This window comes from Geotrypetes seraphini, chromosome 17 (assembly GCF_902459505.1).
Source record: "Geotrypetes seraphini chromosome 17, aGeoSer1.1, whole genome shotgun sequence".
Lineage (NCBI taxonomy): Eukaryota > Metazoa > Chordata > Amphibia > Gymnophiona > Dermophiidae > Geotrypetes > Geotrypetes seraphini.
The window spans coordinates 4533642-4556255 of NC_047100.1; the positions used below are offsets into that span (position 1 = coordinate 4533642).

Below are 22614 nucleotides of genomic sequence, written 5' to 3' on the forward strand. Positions count from 1 at the left end.
TATTGCACAGAAGAAAGGCCTGGCAATCTGCTTCCGTATTCTGCTACAAAAACTTGACGATGTTCATCAAGTCGTTAGATCTCAACACGAGTCAATGGCACCTAACCACCTTCCCAATACATACACAACGACCTCCACAAACTCCCTGCACTCCTCCACCCCCCCAGGCTCCCACATGAAGGCCAACTGCATTTCCTACAGACTATACGGCACTACTGTTTTAACCCAGACTGGGGTTTTACTACCAGGGAATTGACCTTGTCCAGAGCTGTGTACGTCGATAGAGTTTCTGATACAACATTGCACGTGCTCACCCCAAAAGGATCCAGGAAAAACATGGGACCCTGACCCCAAGCCAGCCTTACTCTTCAACAACAAGAAGCCCAGGCCTCTTATCAGATTTCATTCTCTCAACATGGCCCCCATTCTCCTGCTGTCTCAACTGGGGTGAATTGTAGACTTTGTAAGCAGCTTAAAAAGAAACCACCACTCTCCGTACAGAACAAGCAGACCCATTGCTGGGGAAACTGCGTATTAATTCCAAAGCATTCATATGAAAATTATAGCCATGCAAAGGTTGAAAAATTAACATTTCATCAGCGCCGTGGCTTTCTTCGCCTCACAATAAATCGTGCGTTAGGCATGCATTTGTATATGTATGTGTCTCTCTCCCTCTGCCTTCTTTTAATATCCGTTAAAAACGTGCTTATAGTAATTGGATTTAATGAGTTTTACTTGTGCTTTGAAGTTTTAATGTCAGAGAACAGAAAAAGGTACTGTAAGAACGAGCAGAGCTTTTGTGAGTCAGGCAGCATTGAAGCCGTTATTGTTCTGGAAAAAGAATGGAACCAGGGTCCTCTTTCGTGGGCTCATAAAGGAGGTCGAAAATTACAGGGCATCACCAAGGTGCACAACCGCACTTGTATCCCCTATGCATCAGTCAAAGGAAAAGCCTCACACAATCCCCCCTTGTTCAATAGCAGCGAGGATGTGCTGGTGGGAAGCAGACTGAGGCCAGAGAAGTCTTTTGTGTTGGAGATATGCTGTCATCAGAGGGAGATAAAAAGGTCTCCCCCCCCCCCCCCATGTATCCAAGTTTTACACTGTCTGGAAATCAGATAAGCTCAAAGGAAACTGAAGCCTGGGAGGGGGGGGGGGGAGAGGCTGTTTTACTAAAGTGTGGTAAAGTTTTGCATTTACCATACGTTAAATGCAAAAATTAATTCACGCCATCTGTGGTAAACGAAAAGCCAAATTCAAGGAATGCACTTACCAGAGTCACAAGCTTGTAGAAAACAACTGTGTCAAGCCAGGGGTTTTGGTGCCTGCGTTCCTTTCATTTCCCTATAATTTTGTCTCTGTGTGTTTGAATATGTATACGTCATTAGTCATTTTAATAGAGACAGATAGATGGATATAATTTTATTTACACTGGAGACTTCTTAAATAAATGGCCTCGGCATTCGGTAAATGCATTCATTTAACAGATTTACAATACTTATTAGATGAAGTAAATAGGAATTGGAAGGGCTGTGCATTTCGCAAGCTGGAGAGTTCCGCGGCTCAGAGTAAGAAGGGTTTGCATCATTCAAATATCTGAGAAAAGTGTGGGAAGAACCACTCGGATAAAAGCTCTCATATTTTAAATACAATGTTCCCTTCCCTGCTTACACAGAGAATCCAGGGCGCATTACTCCTCCCCCCCTTTTTTTTTTTGTTTTTTTTACAAAACCAGAGAGCGTTTTTTTATTTCTGGCCACGCCGGAATTAGCTCCAACGCTCATAGGAATTATATGAATGTCGGAGCTGTTACCACCATGGCTGGCGCTATAAACCATGCTACGGTTTTATAAAAAGAAGGTGAAGGGGTAAGTGATGGCTATCTTTTGAAGCAATGAACTCAGGGGGATCAAACTCATTTTCTAAACATCTTGAGGGCTTCCCATAGAGGACTGGAGCACCATTAGAAAAGGTAGAAGTGAACATGCCGGGCTGCAAACTGCAGAGGTTTAGGCACAGCAAGACGGGCAACTGCCTCGGGTGCCAACATTTTGAAGGCACCGAATACCCTGGACTGCACAGGAGCCTGATTCCACTTGCTGTAGGGCCATGCTCTGCAATATCCCAATGAAAAAAACTCCCCCTCTCCATCACTTTCCAGTCCTGCCCTTAGGCATCAACATTTTCAATCCAATCCTGGGTGCAGCCCTTTGCAAATTTTTGATGCCTCTTGGACTGGATGCCTTGGCGAAGACTTCCACTCAGACACAAGTCTGGGTAACACAGAGCTAGCTGGTTTCAGTATAATCAACGTCTTCCCCTTTCATCATTCAGTCGCTGCGAAGTGGCTTCTCTTCCTACTGGATAGGACCCAGTAGGCTCTTAATTTGGAAAGCTTCTACCTCAGTAGATCTGTTGATGGACACAGGGGATACCAATTTGTGTCACTTTTCCTCGAACAGACTAACAGGGCTCCCCTGTGCAAAGTTAAACTCCCTGAAGTCTTCTTGGGACATAGCGAAGTCTATTTTGAAATTGGTTTCTAAAAGTACTTTACTGGGAACGTCGAATATAGACTATTCACCATTCCATCCATTAAGGGCTGTAAATTTAAAAGATTTCATCAACGTCTTCTGTCTTACAAGCGGCATCTTGGGACAAGGATTCGAATTGCTTAATTATGTCCACTGACACTTAACAATTTAGGTGACCTTTAAAAACATATCTCTTTACTAGATCATTTGGCTAGTAGCCACATTCCACTCACTGTATTCTTTCTTGTTTTTCGTATACATTTTTGCCTTTCTGTAAACCGCATAGAACTTAACAGTATTGCAGTATAAAAGCGAGTTTTTTATGTGATGTTATCTTACTAAGCTGCACTGCCCTCACGGCTAAGCTCAATTAGAGTAAACAACTGTAAAAACACCGCCTTTAGCGGCCATCTGTAAATCCTGCTCTTCAAGAGAAGAGATACTTTTTTCCACATTAACATCACTTGGTATTAATTAGTATCTCTCACCTATGACAGTGATATGCAATTATAATACGAAGTACTCTACTGCATTCTGCACTTATATCTGGCTGTTTGTCTAACCTCGGCACACATCGCCTGCTTTCACTAAAAATCAGCTCTCCCACTTTAGAATTTAAGCTGTCTTCCTGGGATTTTTTTTTTCCCTCCTTCCTCACATCAATTACACACCATAGGTGCCACCAACATTGAAGATTGCCAAGTACCTGAATAAATTCATGCAAACCGTTCTTAGCTCCCCTGGGAGAATGGTATAGAAAATTGAATGAATGAATAAATAAAGATCCTTCGCTGTGTCCAGGGAAAGGTAATTTGTGCTAGGTTTAGCATCCCCAATAATCAGGAAGACTTTCCAGATACTCCACTAACAGCCATCACAGCTTTTGGCTCGTGAACTGTGCAACCTGTAACACATCCTTAACGGGGAGGGGGAAATGCTCTAAAAGGTGCCCAAAGTTAGGCTCTAGGACATCCTGTTTCCAATGGTCGCCAACCCAGGTCCAAAATACCTACATTCCAGAGCTGAGATTGTGATGTCATAATGCCTCATTCCACCAATGCCTAAGAGCCAAACTCAGCGATGTCACAATGGCCTGATTGTCCTATACTAGGCTTACATAAGAACTGATGTACTGGGACAAACTGAAGTGTCCATCAAGCCCAGTATCCTGTTTACAACAGTGGTCAACCAGGTCACAAGTACCCAGGCTAGATCCTAAATAGTAAAACAGATTTTATGCTGCTTATCCTAGGAATAAGCAGTGGATTTCCCCAAGACATCTCAACAATGGCCTATGGACTTCTAATCTAATCTAATCTAATCTAATCCTTAGGTTTGTATACCACATCATCTCCACGTTCGTAGAGCTCGACGCGTTTTACAGTAGGAGAAATAGGAAGGAACTACAACAGAGGGTTAGAGGAAGAAGTGTGAAGAAAATTTAGAGGACTTGGGATGCCAAGATATAAGAGTTTCCTTGATTCCTAAGTTGGAAGGAGACTTACATTTTTTGAGAAAAGCCAGGTTTTCAGATGTTTGCGGAAAACTTGGAGAGAGCTCAAGTTCCGAAGAGGGGAGGTAAGGTTGTTCCAGAGCTCAGTGATTTTGAAGTGGAGGGAGGTCCCTAGCTTTCCTTCTCTTTTAGGAAATTATCCAAGCCTTTTTTTAACCCGCGCTAAGCTAACTGATTTCACCACATTCTCTGGCAACAAATTCCAGAATTTAATTACATGTTGTTTGAAGAAATATTTTTTCCTATCTGTTTTAAATCTACTACTTACTAGCTTCTTCTTATGCCCCCTAGTCTTTGTATTTTTGGAAAGAGTAAACAAGCCATTTATATCTACCCTTTCCACTCAACTCATTATTTTATATACCGCTTATCATATCACCCCTGAGCAGTCCCTTCTCCAACCTGACGAGCCTTAGCCGCTTTAGCTTCTTCCTCAGAGGGAAACCAGAGATCTCATGCACAAATCTGGACACCCAAATTTTGGTGACCTATACCAGTGGTTCCCAACCCTGTCCTGGAGGACCACCAGGCCAATCAAGTTTTCAAGCTAGCCCTAATGAATATGCATGAGAGAGATTTGCATATAATGAAAGTGACAGGCATGCAAATCTGCTCCATGCATATTCATTAGGGCTATCCTGAAAACTCGATTGGCCTGATGGGCCACCAGGACAGGGTTGGGAACCACTGCCCTATACAGTTTCCAAGGCTATGTGCTGTGAGCCAGATAAATGAATGCTAGGACATTGCACTTTTGGTTCTGTTTTTCTAAGTCCAGTACCAACCGGATTCCACAGCCTGTGTTCATCGAAAACAAAAGAGGAGAGTATAGAAAACTCCTGAAATCACACAATCAGTACGAAAGCAATGGAGACAATAAATTTAGTTTGGAGAGCTGCACAGTAGAGAATGGCATGGGTAAAAAGTTTGTCCCCACCAACTCAAACTCCACCTCACTAGTCCCCTCATTTTCGATAAAAGACAATCCCGTGCTTTTGTAAAAATGAGATTTTCTACTGTTGCGAGGAAGGAGTTTTGAGTTTGCGAGGACAGGGTGGGGATGGAGACAAACTCTGTCCTTGTGTCATTCTTTACGATACAGTTCATAAACGATCTTACAGCAAAGAGAGGGATATAAGATCCTTAGAAAACCAGTCGATCCAGAGAAGGTAAAAAAGCCAAAGAGAACTGGGCACTCACCTGAACAGTAAAAGACAATGAAACTGTTGCCCAAGTGACTAAGACATCAAAATCACTGCTTTTACATTCATTTCTCCCAAGTTTCAAGTTTATTATGGCTTGATATACCACTTTAATTGATTAAAAGTCACAACTGACAACAATATAAGCGTCAATAAATCCTCAAATGCACAACTTATATCCTTTCAGGGAGCTATGATTCACAAACACTTCTCACCTGATAGTGTAACTTTCTATCAGCTGATAGAAAGTTACACTATCAGGTGAGAAGTGTTTGTGAACAATATAAGCGTGACACAAGCACGAACAACGGTACAGTATTTTGTGTTATAGTTTTTGAGTTCTGGAACGAATCGTCTGAGTTCCAATTATTTCCTATGGGGAAATTTGCTTTGATATACGAGCGCTTTGGGTTACGAGCATGTTTCTGGAACGAATTATACTCGCAAACCAAAGTTTTACTGTATTTCGTTCAAAACATAAAAGCCCATATTCTGTAAATGGCACCCAAGTTAAGTGAAAAATGCCATTTAAATGTTTTAAAATGATTTTCAAGGCGCCTAAAAAATTGGCACCAGAATTGTGCCTCTTTAGGTGTTTTACAGTGCCTAATGCCAATATAGGCGTGGCCAATGCTGGAAGTGGCATTAGGCATGATTCACGTCAAAGGCAGGCGCTGGAAATGTAGTTCCTTGAAAACCCTGGTCTACCTTTTCCCAGAGGCACGATTCTCTAAACGGCGCCATTGTGCGATTGACACATGATCAGCAGACGCTTTTAAGGCGGCCGCTGACAATGGCGTCGTTTAGAGAATCCAGGCCGAAGTCATGACGGGCTGGATTCAGTAAATGGCTCTAAATTTAGGCACCACGAAAAGATCTGCGTGAAACTCGTATTCTATAAAGGGTGCTTTATAAGTGTCTTGTAAATTCTTTGAAGCCACAGCACACTAAACTCGGGGCCGCGGCCATTGACGTGATGACATCATGCACATGTGTGATGTCATCATGCTACCATCCGCACATGCATGGAGACCTACCAGATGGGGCCCTGAGCTTGCTATTACTACGCCAGTGGATAGCCCTCTCCTCCTCACCAACGTCTCACAATCTCGCCAAGGCACACAGTTTGTGATGTACTGCTTTACAGAATGGCGCTTAGCACCATTTCCTGCACCCAGTTTTAAGCGCAAGGACCTATGTCTGCTGAAACCTAGCGGAAATCCTGTTGCGCAGCCCATGAATTCAATAACACTGCGTCAAAGGTTTTGGAATGTCCCTGCCTCGTTCCTCCCCCTCTCGTGGGCATCGCAGCAGAAGGCGGCACAAGGCACGTGCTCGTCCTGATGCAAAGCCACATCGGTTAACTGGAGAAGGTCAGGAAGTGACTCGAAACGTACAGCATATGCTCGATCATTTTCTGTTCCCTCCTGCAGTTCACACATCACTGAGCACTCCTTAAACCGCTTCCCTCCAGTGCTTTCGTAACCTCTCTTTCATGAGATTGTATATCAAGTTACTAAAACCTATAAACTTTAAAAATGTATAAATTCCCTAGAATCCGGGGGAGAGGTATGGGGGGGAGGGAGGGGGGAAGGAAGCAACGGGAGAAGATAAGGCTCCCCTCTAACCTTGGTATGGAATCTTTTTCCAGCAGCTTCGGCTTAAAAACAAACAACTACAAATAAAAAAAATGCCTAAAACCTTTTAATGGTCCTGGGTAATTTGATTCTCAAAGATTTAGCTTGACTTTTTAACGCTAATATTTTTGTTATGTCTGTCTGTGTCTACGCTCATTCTTTCCTGACGTTATGTTTTAATCCGCCCAGAACTCTAAATAAACAAACCTGCAGGGAAAAGTGCAGGATGTGGCACTACAGAGAGCATCAGCCAATTTTCAAAAGCAGCTAATTCCAGAATTCTTATCTGTAATTCAGATGAGTTGAGGAGATAGAGAACTGGGAGGCATTTTGGGGGGAAAGCCAAAATTTACACCAAAAGCACGGAGAGGCCACTGAAGATAAGCCAACAGGTGTCATCCATTGATTTTTGTAGGGTGGCAAGGCAGTTGAATACCGTCTCCTACTCAGTGGCTGGTGGCTAAGACTGAATTTTTAACCAGCTTTTGAACTGGAAGTGTCACTAGATAACTTTTGCTATCTTGCTTTGAACAATGGCTTCCGAGTCAGTTGACCAGAAATTAAGTTACTCCTCTGGTCTGAAGCAACACTCCCTCTTCAATTTTGGCCCAAATGACACAGCATTAAGGAATGGTGCAGTCCTTCTTCAAAGCATCTTATCCAAAGGTGCTTAATAAGATTTTCTATAAACTCATTTTCTAGTTACCGGCACACTGGCTGCTCCGAAATCCACGTCCCATGTCTTGGTCTCAAGATCAGCCCCTATGATCACCTCCACTGACTTTCATGTAAAAAAAGCACAATAAAATGTCAGTAACTGAGATGGTCCCTGTCCCAGCGCTAACGGTGTACAATGTTGGAAGGTTTAATTCCGTACGAGGCTCTTCTAGTGTGTCTAAGGCTGTGAGTGCTGGTAGGAGAGGAGGGATGGGGAGCTAGGGGGAGGGAGGATGCATTACGGCACCCACTGAAAACCTCATACCAGAGAGATTTTTCATTGTCTCTGTTTATGAGAAGGCAGACAGCAAAAGCTTCTCATTCAGGACTCTCAGCCTCAGCGTGAGGCAGACTCAGGAGCTGTGTAATTGCATCAGCAGCTACAATCCTAACTCTATGGCTACCGCTGTGGACTTTATTATAAATGAATATAACATATACAGTGTATGAAGTGAGATAGTGCAGAGTGAGAAGGGAAAGGATGGCGAGACAAAAGGTGACCTAGCGCTGGGTTTCCCAGCTCTTCTGGAGATTCAGCCAGCCAGTCAGGTTTGCATGAATGTTACAATGAATATGAATGAGGTAGATTTGCATACAGTGGCATAGTAAAGGGGGTGGTGGTGAGGGGATCAGTCTGCCCTGGGCGCTATGTTGGTGGAGGTGCCGTCACAACTCCTCTTCTAAGCCCTCCCCTGCCTCTTTCCATTCCTCCCCTCCATGCACGCGCCCCCCCTTCCCCCATACCTCTAGATGAAGTTGTTGTTCACAGCGGTCAACAACGTGTTCTTCGTGATCCCGTTGGCTTTCCCGCTGATGTCATTTCCGGGTGTCGCATATAGGAAGTGACGTCAGAGGGAGAGCCGAAGGGGTCGCGAGGAGAACACTGTTGACCGCCACGAGCAACAACTTCAACTAGAGGTACAATGGAAGGGGGGAGGCCACCACCCTTGCTACGCCACTGTCTGCATATTCTGCATTCTCCGTTGTATGCAAATTCATTTCATATAAATTTGTTATGGATATCCTGAAAACCTAACTGGCCCAGTGGGAAAAGGAAACACTGATCTCACGTGTGCCTGGCCTAGGTTTTGCTGACAGAACCATGTAGGTGACAATTCAACACTGAAATCTCCTATAAAGAGGAATAACCTTATGTGAGGAAGGGCCTCAGAAAAGTTTAGGCTGTCAGTGACAAGTGACCAGTTCTGGAAAGTGCATGATTCCTGTTTTGGGTGTTTTGTTGTATTTCAAAGCTCCAAGTAAGGAGAAGTTTCTCAGGTGTGCCCAGTGAAAACAGTAGAATCCCAGTTAACCCTGATCACAATGGGAATTTCTGACCTGGTGCAACAAGGACACTTGAGTTGGATGTACCTTAAGACTATCACCCTTTGCAGTCATCACATTGTTAACCGTTTAGATACCTGCATGATAAACGGTATATCGAAAATAAAGAAACTTGAATCTCACTTGTCTATGCCGAGATACACAGAAGCAAGTTAGCCAGAAATAATAGTCTTTCAGACTAAATTAAACTAAAACGTTCTTCATTTTTTCCCCATGTTGGCAGGCTAAGGTCAATGTTGCCTAGCAACTCGTGTCATGACCAGGGTCACAGATCAGCCATTAGCAAACCTCATCAAAGTCTACTGGCCCAGTCTGGCAGGATGTAGTCACAAGCTACCCAACAGAACGTGGTGGTAACAAAATGCTCCATTCTTTGCCGTCCCCCACGTCATTTTTTCTCTCCAAGAACGAGATCAGAATTCATTAATTAACTAATTTCTATTGGAGTTAGAGAGCCCAAAAGCAAAATGTTACTAACATGCGAGCCAAATGCCGCTCTTAGCAACCCATGGCTCGTAACCTCTTGACCCATCAAGTCTGCCAACAAGAGCAGTCCTGCTTCCCTACACTGCAAACAGGATGGCAGCATCCAGCATCAACACACACACACATCTGTGTCCAGTCCCCTCGCTCTGCCCTCATGCACACACAGTTCCATAACAGCTATCAGGGTCTCTGGAATCACAGCAAGTGGAGGGGCAGAGAGCAGGGGGGTGGATAGTGGAGGTGAGTGGTAACCGCAAAGCAGGAACAAGACAATTGTACATAGGCAATTTATTTTCTGTCAGAAAGAAGTGTACTAGAAAGCCCTGCTGAGCGGAGCAGAAAAGACTGGCCTTCAGCAAACATTTTCCCTATATGCTGGTCCCAAAGGCACAGGGCTACACAGAACAGCAACAAAGGAAAACTTCATTACCTACAAATTTTAAATATAAGAAACTTGGTGGAAAGGAACAAGACATTTGGAGGAGCAGTGGAGGTGTGTATGCTGATACACAAGGTCACTATCATAGTGTGGCTGCCCCAGAAATGAGAAGAAAAAGCTGCATTTTGGGGTGAGGAGGGAGCTGCAGGGGCTTGGGGGTCAGTTTTTAAGTGGTGCTTTGTTTTCAGTTGACACTGGCACCCGCTGAATCCTACAAATAGGTGTGATGGGGGGATCCTCAACAGAGCATGACTGCAGAACTCCCTGCTGAGCAGTGTGGGGCTGAAGACGTTAGCAGGAGATCTCTATATACTGTTACATGGCAAAGAAAGAACAGCAGTCAACTCAGGGTTATTTTGAAATGGGTATTATTTAGCTGCGTACAGCAAGAGGGGTAGGGAGGGGTCTTCACAGCAGCAAGTAACCAGGGCAAAAAAAAACCTACCACAAATAAGCAACCTCTGTACAGGGTAAAATTATGAATGTGCAGAGATTCAGCCATCTAGGGGCAGAGCTGGCCTCTCCAAGCAGAGGTGATTTGGAAGACGCTTGAATCTCACAACAACTATTTTAAGTACAGAAATAAGAGGTCTGAACTCATTCCTAACCACGTTCTGCTTCTTTGGTCACTCCCCTTTCCTGGAAGATCAGGGGTTTGCTTTCCTAATTGATTTTCTGGAGTTCACAAAGCAAAGGCAGTATCTTTAGTGCTTTCCTCTTTCCTAGCTTAGCAAACCCTTCTGAGCTGTCCTAGAATTTAAAGCTGCAGTGAAAATCCAGAGGTACACAGATGTGTAAAGACACAAAGTCCAAGTCAGATACGAGGGCGATTTGAATAGTTCAGTAAAAAAAAAAAAAAGTTAGACAACGGAGTCTCCATCGAGGGCTAGACACTTACCCCTTCTTCTACAAAGCCATGCGGCAACAGCCCTGAAGCCCATAGAAATTTAAAGGGCTTCAGGGCCGTTACCACGGCTTTGTAGAAGAGGGAGTTAGTCCAGCGAGTTTCCAGCGTTTTTCATAACCTAATTTTCCTACAATGGAGACTCTCTTGTTTAATTTGCTTTATTACCAAACTTTTCAAACCACCCTCATAGCAGAAGGTCCGTCCTATAACTGGAGTTTAGCAACTGCCAGCTCATTTTGTGGTAATGCTAACATCCTCCGGCAGACCCATGGGGAGCTGCATTTGGTTTTCTTAGCTAAAGATGTTCCCCCTGTGACAAGAGCCCAAAAGGACACGGCGAAGGGCTATTCATGAGCAATCATAAGATCACCTTTCTACCAATCCTTTCCCAAGCCACCCTCCAGCAATATAACAGACCCATCTGCAAAGTGCTATGAGATGCTTTATGAGTGGTGGGGGCAGATATTAAACTGTAGATGGAGACACACTCAGCTAGATGTAACACAAGACTGTTCTCAGGCTCCTGCCAAGATATCATAACCTGGCATAACCACAGTTCTCACGGTGTGATAACCTAGCTGCATGTCCAAGCTATTTCATGGGACATTTCTGGATTGGGTGGTATAAGCACGTCAAAGTGTCATAACACCATAAAATCCAACTCGTGGGGGGGGGGGGGGTCTTGTTTCTCTACAGAACAAATTGAAAAAGGGTCTTTCAAATGTTAAAATGAGGAACTCTCCCTCCAGTCAAACAAAGACTATCCACCCTACCAAAGGGAGGTTCTAGAGAAAGTGGAATTCTTTGTGGACTATGACATCTGCTTTGGGACTACAGAAGAATTATCCAGCAGAGCCTTGGAGACCACAGAGGTTGAAGGAGATACGAGATAGAAAATGATATGGGGACAAAATTTTCTCATCCTGTCCCCCCCACTCCCCCGGAATTCTTTTCCTTTCCCTGCCCCATTCCTGCAAGCTCTGTCCTCATCTGCACAAACCTCAAACACTTTAAAATCATAACTGTTCGAGGCTTGTGCAGTTAAGGTAGAGCTTACAGGAATGGGACAGGAACAGCGACAAAACTCGCAGGGACGGGATGGGGAAACTGAGTTCCTGCGGAGATGGGAAACAAATTTGACCCCATGTCATTCTCTAATATGGGATACTTCTACTGGAGGTCTCATGAAAGGTGTCAGATCCTACATAGAATCCCCTTTACCTGATGATGGCATCCTTCTTCAGACCTTCACTAACAAAAGAATCCTATTTGCAGCCCCAAACTCAGTAACAATATATTCCATGACAGCAATCCACCACAGTGCAAAACCAGCAAGCTGCATGCCGGGCTCTACACTCATTCGCCCCACCAGTCTATCATAGAGAAATCCCATTCAGAAGGCAAAAATTCAGAACTTACGACTGATGGACGCTGCAGTTGTAGAAAACAAAGTCCACGCTTGCAAATTTCTTTCCTGTTTCTTTGGATTTCAGGTAGAGTTTCACCATTCGCTTATCTCCTGAAAGTAACAACAAAAACACAGGTTGTAAAGCAGCCACTCTTGAAGGTCAATCAGGTAAAAAATTAGTTACTGGAGACTTTCCAGCTCAATCCAATCACCACAGAGTTTTGATTTCACGTACACTAGAAGGGGGTAGGGGGAAGCATGAACAGAAAGGCTGAGCCAGAGGCTGTGATCAGGGCATTGCATGATGCCCAGTAGCACTGGAAGCACTCATGAAGTGAGCTGCAACCTGCTCTCTTGGCTAAAGCAAGATATGGCAGCATTTTATCTGTATATAAAGTGCAAGACGAGCCTGACATAAATATGGGAACATCTCTCCCCCATGAAGGATTGAATTTAGATAGATTCACAGGTGATGCAAATTAGAAACGAGGGAACCTGGGAGGCTCATCACAGCTAAATTCTGAATGGCTGAGAGGGTTAGCATACAGATGACCGTGAACCTCCACCTCCATCTTTAAGCTCACTGGTAGATCTACTGCCTCTGCACCCAGAGGTTGTGAGATCAAATCCCGGTACTGCTCCTTGTGACAGTGGGCAAGTCACTTAATCCTCCAGTGCCGACCGCTTTGAATGTCAGCTTTGAAATGCCAAAGCCACCATTCCTCCCCTCAAGGGTCACCTGTGGAGTCTGAGCTCTTAAAAAAAATAATATCCTCAGAGTATCACTGCTCAAATGTGGAAATCAAGAAAAGTACACAATAAACAACACTTCACAATTAAGGGAACAGAAACTAGCAACTCACAGGTGATATAATTTGATGAGTGTGCTTTGATAGATTTTGGGGATGTGCAAAGTCAAAGAAAGTATAGTGCTGAAGAAAAGTACATGTGCCTGGATGCTTCTTGTCCTGTTTGGGAGCAGGTGTGGTGGACAGCCCAGGCCCATTCTAGGATTAAGGGGTTCATTTGCATTGTAAAGGGATACCCTTATCCTAATTGTGAAGACCACCCTCCAACTAGACCAGTATCCTGCAAACTTTCTCGAGCCGCAGCACACCAAATGTACTGGCTGCAGCTCGAGGCATCCGGAAGTGCACGGATGTCGCCATGATGATGTTGTCACAAGCATGTGTGACGTCCGTGCATGAACGAAGGTCCTCTAAGCGGGCAACCATCTGCATGTCATTCTTTAAGGAGAGAGGGAAGAATCAGAGTCTGAATGGGCCCAGCCACTGACCCTCAAGCCTTGCGTTGAAGAATGCTGGTGTCGAAGGACCGAGGTTGAGATAGACACTAAAGAGTGACACGGATTCTTTCCTGCGGTTATCCGCAGGGACAGGAACAGTGATGAATTTTGTCACCATGTCATGACTGAAGTATTTGCATTTACCTCCCCCCCTCCCGGTCCCGACTTTTGCAATCCAACTCCATCTTCGCCTAACCCTCCCTGCAAGGAAAACCTAAAAAAAAAAAAAAAGCTTACGTGACAAAATTACTATCCTATCAAGCAGCTTATTTCAGCTGGGAATTACTCCCCTTTATAGGGTCTTCTTCGTCATACATGCATTTCAGAGGAGTATTAAAAACATATTTGTTCAATAAATTTCTAGTAGAGAACTAAACCCTGTGTCCTCTTTGCATGTCTCATATGCTCCTCAAGACGATGGAAAAAGCTCTATGTACAGACTCATTCAATTCTTACTACCTGCTCCCATCACTTCTCTTGCCTCCTTATTTTGGGTCCCCATATCTATATCTCTACTAATATTCAAAAGCTGTTCATTTATTTGGGTTCTTCTCGTATTACCTTATCATATTTGTATTCGACTCTGACCTTGTCATGATTCCTATGTTATTTGTTCTGTATCCTCACCTCTCGTGTATAGTCTTCTACTTAACCACTGTTAACCGCATCAAACTTCATGGTGTATTGCAGCATACAAATCAAATTTTATGCTATGTTAATAAAGGTAAATAAAGGACAACAGGGAAAAGTTCCTGCAGCTTCAAACCCTCTTCCCTACCCCAGGAAGATTCTCATCCCCTGCCCAAGCCCTGTTACAAGGCCCCTCATACGTGCACTAAATCAACATTGAGTCCCTGAGATCTCATGTTTCAGGAATGCAGAGGTTAGCAGGAAGTCCACAACATGGACCCCCCTGACACAGTCAGATGTTCCCTCGCTGTTATGCCTTCATTTCAGCACACACCGTGAAACATTTCTCATATCCCTAGAAAAATAATGAAAGGTAGCAAAAACAGTGAATCTCCTTGCCCATCAGCTGCAAGCTCTAGAGGAAGCCCGACAAAGAGCAGGAGAGAAAAAGAATAGTGATTCCCGGGGTATTAGTTCACCTTTTTTATTGTTAGACGTCATTTTTTTTAAAAGAAGGAAATAGCTTTCGGGCCAGGACCACTGACTTCAATCAGGGACTGTCACCATAACTGTCAGAAGGGTAAGTTTTGTTGGACAACTCTTTTTCCACAGTGCACTTAGCGATTACAATAAAAGGCCGAGATCCTGAGAAGTCGGTGTTTACATTCCAGCAAAGCTCCCAGAGTCACTTCATCCGCTGATGCCTTAGGCTAGATTTACTAATGGAATAAACTAAATTTAATGTAACCCCATTATTTACATCGGGGCCTATTTTGCAAAAAGTCATATTAATCACTTCAGGGCGTGTCAGTACATTTAGCTCTTAGACTGTAAGACTTCTGAGGATAGTGAAATACCGCCGACTGCACTTGGAAATAAACTGCCTTTAGCAAAATCCAAACAAATAAACCGAAAGTCCTGGGACCAGCAAGGCACAACCGCTTTAGCAATATAATGTACATTTAAATGCACAGCAAGAGTTTGATCAAGCTCTGGCCTGAACATTGGGTTCAGAGTCTGGTGGCCACATACAAGATTTCTCCTTCAGCTGTTGTGAAGAGAGTCGCAGAGTGGCGAGATATACAGATCCTTAGATATAAGAGGAGGCAGACACATCTCTCCGACTTCTGCAACTCCACCATGCAACTTTAGTTGCCTCCACCCTGGAAATATTATTAAGTCCGGGGACGTTGGATATATTTTATTTATTTTTAAAATTTATACACTGGTTTAACATACAGTATATAAGCCACAAACACAACACACACAAAATAAATCTTCAATGCCACAAACTATGTAGCATAATATAGTCTCCAAATTATACCGATAACAGAAATGCTGTTGAGAGAAACAAGTCAGCACTTGTATATCTTTTTCTGCTTCCTATTTGGCCTTCCGAAAAATGTTGAAAACCTATTTGTTTGGCAAATATTTTCATTAATTTGCTATGATCGTACTATGTAGTTTAGAATTCCTTGGTTTTTAAAATTCCATCTGTTAGGCCACAAGAATAAATAGCCTCCAACCTTCTAACAATAATCAGAATATCCTTCAACATCTAGAACTTCAGAAAATTCCATTTCTCCCACCTTTTTGCTTCAGATTACCCAAACCGAAATGCTAGAGGTGGAATGTTTTTCTTCTGGATGACATTTTGCTCTGCAGCATCTTATCACCATCTCCGAGGGTTTTGGCATCTAGGTTCACAACACTGCATCCTCTTGGATTCCCAGGTCCCTCCTATGTCTTAACAGCAAATATTGACACCTTCTGACAATCATCACTGCGGACTACAAAATAGCTCCATACACCACTGGCTACTTAGCTGTTCCACAGGCGTACTTCAGTTCATATTCAAAATGTATATTCCTTTTCTTTCAGCTGCTTCAGCTGTACAGAACAATTTACAGAAATAAAGTTCAATTATGCAAGACATATGTCTACAGAATTCTCTCAAACTCCACTATGCCTTTACAAACATCAGATAGAAAGCCTAACTTGACACTCTGAGGGAGCAGAGGTCAATACACTTTTAGCAAGCAGCAGCAGACAGGGTTATAGTTATTAATGAGGCATTAGGACCATCACAATCTCAGCTCTGGTTACCAGAGACTGAAACTCTTCACGTTAAGGGGAGAAGTTATCAAAGTGGACTCCTGTTAAGATGGGTTATTTTATGACTAATGTGCTATTGTAGTACAGGTCTCATTTTATGTAATAAGACCTAGTTAGTAATAACCTGGGTTAACGGTAAAATAACACGTTTTCATGGTAGCTCCCTCCACCCCCTTTTGGTTCTTTGCTCTGGCCTTTGCCATACCGTTTGCAGTCCCAGTTTCTGCCTCCAGTTCAAGCTATATTATGCTTGCCTTGTATTTTATTTCAAGACCATTATCCGTGACACGTCGGCCAGCCTTGTATATATTTTGAGTATGCTCTGCAATGCCATTCCTTTATCTTGATTGTTGATTTTATCAGTAAATGATCTTTTAGTGACTGTGTTATATATTTATTCTTTCATCTATATCATGGCTGCTGTTTGCTCATCCACATACCTCGCATCAAGGGCTTTTGTTGATATGACATGCAAGTCACATACATACATATACATTACATAAATAAGTACACACACCAAGATTATGTCATGGGAAGGAGCAGGACTTGGGGCTTTTATGGAGTGTGGAGAGAGAGGAGGGAACATGCTGTTTAGGAAGGTCAAAGATAGAAGGTCCTCCTTCTTCCATTAAATGTTACCCTGTTAACCATACAATCCTATGAGCACTTTGATTAATAGTCTCTTAGGAGAACTTTCTCTTTTATCCCATTTATTGGATAAAGTAGTGTAGTTAGTGTCTTAGCTCACTTTAAATGAATAAATAGAAATTAAAAAAAGAAAATATACTATCTTTTTATTGGATTATTTTAATACATTTTTGACAAGTAATTGACCTGAAGAAGGCACTGCCTTTGAAAGCTTGTCAAAACATGTATTAAGTTACTCCAATAAAAAAGTATCACCTTATGTTCCTTTCAATTATTTCATGTTTATTATCCTGCTTATTGGCAGCCCCCTGATACTGCAGCGAAAATAATTACCACCACCCAGGCTTCTCGCTATTCAAAGGGAAAGAACAGTGTTATGGAGCCGACCACATGAAAGAACTGTTGAATATATAAGAAGTGTTGTATATTGAGTACTGTATGAAATTCTGGTCGCCAAATCTCAAAAAAGATATAGCGGAAAGACTTCTCCTGCTTGGGGAAGAGAAGGCTAAGGGGGGATTTGATTGAGGTCTACACCAGAGTTCTTCAACCACCAGTCCGTGGACCTGTGCTGGTCCACATAAATTTCCTGCCGGTCCACAGGGCCAGCACTTGCATCGGGTCCAAAACAATGTTCTTCCACCGCCAGTCCACGGTGCGATTGATGCGGTGTTATCTTTGAACCAGCTCCCTCTTCCTCACTGTTTCAGTGCACAAAGCCATGGTCAGTGGCTCCTATGCACGTGTCCTGTGCCTGAACTGGAAGCCTTCTCTCTGACGTTGCAACGTCAGAGGGAAGGCTTCCAGATGAGGCACGGGACGCGCAAGGAGCTGCTGCCCGCAGCTTTATGCATTGCATCAGTGAGGAAGAGGGAGCCGGCCTGAAGATAATACCGGGGGCGGCATAAAATGACCAGGCGGGAGCAGGCTAGAAGGTAAGGCATAGCATGGAGGGAGAGAGACAACAAAGGTAGGGGGGAATGATTTTATTTTTGAATTTAGTGATTGAATTATGTCAATTTTGAGAATTTACATCTGCTGTCAGTGTGCTTTGTGTAGTTTAATTTTGTGGTTAACCATTATGTGTTGTTAATAAGATTATATTGTGCATCTGTGAAAATTGAATGGAAAAAATAGTGTTACAATTAGTACTATTATGTGGTCAGGTCTGGGGTGAAGATTGGGTAGAGATGGGTGGGGTCTGGCCCACGACTTAGCCCAGTGTTCTTCAACCACCAGTCCACGGACTGATGCTGGTCCACAGAATAATTATTTTATTTCTGCTGGTCCATAGGTGTAAAAAGGTTGAAAAACACTGGTCTACACAATCCTGAGTGATATAAAATGGGAAAAACTAAATCAACTTTTTACTCTTTCAGAAAGTATAAAGGAGACACTTCATGAAGTTACTTGGTAATACTTTTAAAATGAATAAGAGTAAATACTTTTTCACTCAACAAATATTTGGAAGTAGGATACAGGGCTAGATGGGCCATCAGTCTGAGCCAGAATGGCTATTCTTATGTTCTTAAGTGCCATACTGGTTCAGACCAAGTACCCTGCTTCTAATACTGGTCAATTCAGGTCACAAGTACCTGACAGAATCCCAAAGAGGAACAAGATTCTGGAATCCCAAAGAAAGGAGCACGATTCCATGCAGAATCCCAAAAAGGAACAAGATTCTGGAATCCCAAAGAAAGGAGCATGATTCCATGCAGAATCCCAAAGAGGAACAAGATTCTGGAATTCCCAAAGAAAGGAGCATGATTCCATGCAGAATCCCAAAGAGGAACAAGATTCTGGAATTCCCAAAGAGGAGCAAGATTCTGGAATCCCAAACAGGAGCAAGATTCCATGTAGAATCCCAAAGAGGAACAAGATTCTGGAATCCCAAACAGGAGCAAGATTCCATGTAGAATCCCAAAGAGGAACAAGATTCTGGAATCCCAAACAGGAGCAAGATTCCATGCAGAATCCCAAAGAGGAACAAGATTCTGGAATTCCCAAAGAGGAGCAAGATTCCATGCTACCAATCCCAGGAATAAGCTATAACTTCCCACATGTCTATCTTAATAGTAGTCTATGGACATTTCCTTCATAAACTTGTCTAACCCTTTTTAATCCCAGACACATTAACTGCTGTTACCACAACCTCTGCCAATGATTCCAAAGCTCAACTATTCATTGAGTGAAAAAATATTTTCTCCCAGGTCTCCATCAATAGTTTATGGACTTTACCCTCCAGGAATTTGTCTAATCCTTTTTTTGTACCCAGTCACACCAACTGCTGTTGCCACATCCTCCAGCAACAAGTTCCAAGCGAATTATCATCTATCTGTTTTAAATGGACTTTCCTGAGAGACTCTTCTGATTTACCAAAAGGAGATCACTGGAATTAATAATATTGGCAAGGTGTTAATTTTGCCCTAACATGAAAGAGAAACTGATCTAGTAAAGCTGCACCAGACACAGAGAACACTAGAAAGGAATGACGATGCACAGATCGCATTGTCATCCCTTTCCAGTGTTCTCTGTGTCTGGTGCAGCTTTACTAGATCAGTTTCTCTTTCATGTTGTGGATGATACCAAAATCTGCAATAGAGGAGATGGTGTGAATAACATGAAGAAAGACCTGGCGAAGCTTGAAGGATGGTCTGAAATTTGGCAGCTAAAATGTAATGCTAAGAAAGGCAAAAACCCGAGGGAACGGTACAGTTTAGGGGGTGAAGAACTTATGTGCACGACGGAAGAGCGGGACTTGGGTGTGATTGTATGTGATGATCTTAAGGTGGTCAAACAGGTTGAAAAGGTGACGGCGAAAGCTAGAAGGATGCTAGGTTGCATAGGGAGAGGTATGGCCAGTAGGAAAAAGGAGGTATTGATACCCCTGTATAAGACTCTGGTGAGACTTCATTTAGAATATTGTGTACAATTCTGGAGGCCCCACCTTCAAAAAGATATAAAAAGGACCAATCTGTATACTTTGGAGGAAAGGCGGAAGAGAGGAGATATGATAGACTCGTTTAAATACCTAAGCATGAGTCAAGTCTCTTTCATTTGAAAGGAATCTCTGCATTGAGAGGGCATAGGATGAAGTTAAGAGGCGATAGGCTCAGGAGTAATCTAAGGAAATACTTTTTTTACAGGAAGGGTGGTAAATGAGTGGAACAGTCTCCCGGAAGAGGAGGTGGACACAGCGATTGTGTCTGAATTCAAAAGGGCCTGGGACAGGCACATTGGATCTCTGAGAGAGAGAGAAAGAGCTAATGGTTACTATGGATGGGCAGACTAGATGGGCCATTTGGCCTTTATCTGCCGTCATGTTTCTATTAATGTGCATAAGACTCCTGTTCTTAGGTGCGGCCAAAAAGTAGTTTAACTCACAGGACTGTCACTCAGGGCATATACAGTGCAAGAGAGGCTCCGAGCTTGGTATCAACAGCCAAAAGTTTTTCACTGAGGTTTCTCATTAGCAGGTCAAAAGATTCAGTCAATTATACAAACAAATCAATATTTTAATATAGGTAATACAGTAGCGCAAATACCAACCAAGCAGTTTCAGCACTGCAGGAATTGGGGGGGGGGGGGAGAGGTAAATGAAGAAGGGTTCCAGCCACCCACAAACTGCATTGGTAGCATATTATCTGCTGAAGAGGCCCAGGGCCAATGAGCTATAGAGCACAGAGGTGCCTTACTGCACCGTATGCTTGGAACAAGCTGCCCAAATCCCTACGGTGGGCTCCGTCTTTGGCAGTGTTCAAGTCCAAGTTAAGTTAAAAACCCACTTTCAACTCCTAACTCCTCTCACCTTGGTCTCTGCATCCCTAACCCTATCTATCTGTCCAAGTTAGATTGTAAGCTCATCCGAGCAGGGACTGTCTATAAATGTCAAAATGTACAGCTCTGCGTACACCTTTCAGTGCTATAGAAGTGATAAATAGAAGTAGAATTTGTCAGAACAGATATCGTAAGGTCCTGCGGTAGTCATGCACCTTCCTGCTATACAGACAGGAAACCCGTGCAAGGCGCCAGGCTCCTGCAAGGCCTCTCAGTGCATGCTGGCCGAGAGGCCCACGCTATATCCTTACATCTCAGGAAATAACCTGCCACAATCACAAGATGGCGGCTGTAGCACAGTCCAGGGCTTCATAATGCAGTAAAAAGATATGAGAAGGAACTGAATGGGAAATTTCATGGGAGGAGATGACCCCCCCACTGCAAAAAATTTCCAAGGGGGTCCAGAATTTGAACTTATATCACTGATGTTGTACAAGCATCTTAAATTATGGCAGATAAAAACCAAAAAAGGCCAGCTGTTCCATTCATATTGTATTATCCTCAAACGCATTCAATGATTCTAAGGCTGTGACCGCCACTAGTTTTCATAGCATTAAAATCTACAGAGAAATGAAGGTGATGCAAATAGTTATTTCTGAGAGCTTTCTACGATGAAACTTACTACATCTGTGGCCACCTTTGGAGAACAACTGCCTGACTCGGTACGTCAATATCCGTCTCTCTTCAAAGCTGCCATTTGTAAAGCATCCATAGCTGTCATTCCCTCTGTAATTCCCCACCCGAGCACTGTGTATAGATTCACCCTTTTTGTCCTGTTTGTATGTCAAAATTAGATTGTAAGCTCTTTCGAGCAGGGACTCTCTCTTGCGTGTTAATGAACAGCGCTGCGTGCGTCTAGTAGCGGCCAAACGACTTTGCAAAAAAACTTTTAACAGTGCAGACTTCATTCAAACCTTAGCTGTATGTTAGCGGAACACAAAGGCTTTACATGACTAAAGTCTGGATTAAATAATCCAATTGGTCTAATCCTACTATGCAAAATGCCATTCCTTAGGCATTAAAGGACAGAGTTTCTCAGCCTCACAGCTAAGCTTCGAGTCAATATTTTCATAATAATCAGATGCAGCTCAGCCCAAATGGCAAACACCTGTGTAAAGACGCTTCCTTAAAACTTACCCTGGCCTCTGGTGATGGGAATGACCTCTTTAGCAGATGGAGAGCTGCAGTAGATCCTTCCATCTCCAATTCGACCTTCTGACTCCGTGAAGTCCTCAAAGGAGCAGTTCACCCCAGCTGCAAGGTCAGGGATATTCCAAGCTTGCAAAACCAGCTAAAATAAACGGGGAGGAAGAGTATGAAAAGAGCGCCAGACGGCATGAAACCAAATACACCAAACCCCCTGAGAAGACAGAAGGCCTAACACCAAGCAAAGAGCAAAATCCTGCGTCTTAGTATTTCTATGAGAAAAAAAAAAAAATCTGGCCAGCGAGGTCACTAACCCCGCCTCTGGAGTCTAATCAGCAGTGCAATGAGCCGAGCTGCCTAAATTCAGTTCCTGCTCCATTTCACACACAGACCCAGGTCAAATTTACCAGCTAGCAGTTTTCTGCTCTCTCTGGGGCTGGAAAATACAAGATACAGAATTTTTCCAGCTCTAGAAAACTACCTTCTCTGGTTCCTAGTTTGCAGGTACGCCAGCTGCCCTGAATCCAGCTATGGGAGGGGGGGGATTTGCAGTAAAATATGGCATGGCTATTGTGGCTCTGCATAGGCTTAAAGCAGGGGTGTCAAAGTCCCTCCTCGAGTGCCGCAATCCAGTCGGGTTTTCAGGATTTCCCCAATGAATATGCATGAGACCTATTTGCATGCACTGCTTTCATTGTATGCTAATAGATCTCATGCATATTCATTGGGGAAATCCTGAAAACCC

General features: G+C 43.3%; 1 protein-coding gene across 4 annotated transcripts in view; it reads right to left on the reverse strand.

Moving 5' to 3' along the window:
* PLXNA1 (plexin A1) overlaps positions 1 to 22614 on the reverse strand; it is a 529295-nt gene that overhangs the window by 165470 nt on the left and 341211 nt on the right. For all 4 annotated transcript variants that reach the window (XM_033926178.1, XM_033926177.1, XM_033926179.1 and 1 more), the window contains 2 exons: positions 21861 to 22014; positions 12199 to 12298 (listed from right to left, as the gene is read on the reverse strand). In XM_033926178.1, the coding sequence (XP_033782069.1) occupies positions 12199 to 12298; positions 21861 to 22014 (254 nt within the window). The remainder of the gene's footprint in view (positions 1 to 12198; positions 12299 to 21860; positions 22015 to 22614) is intronic.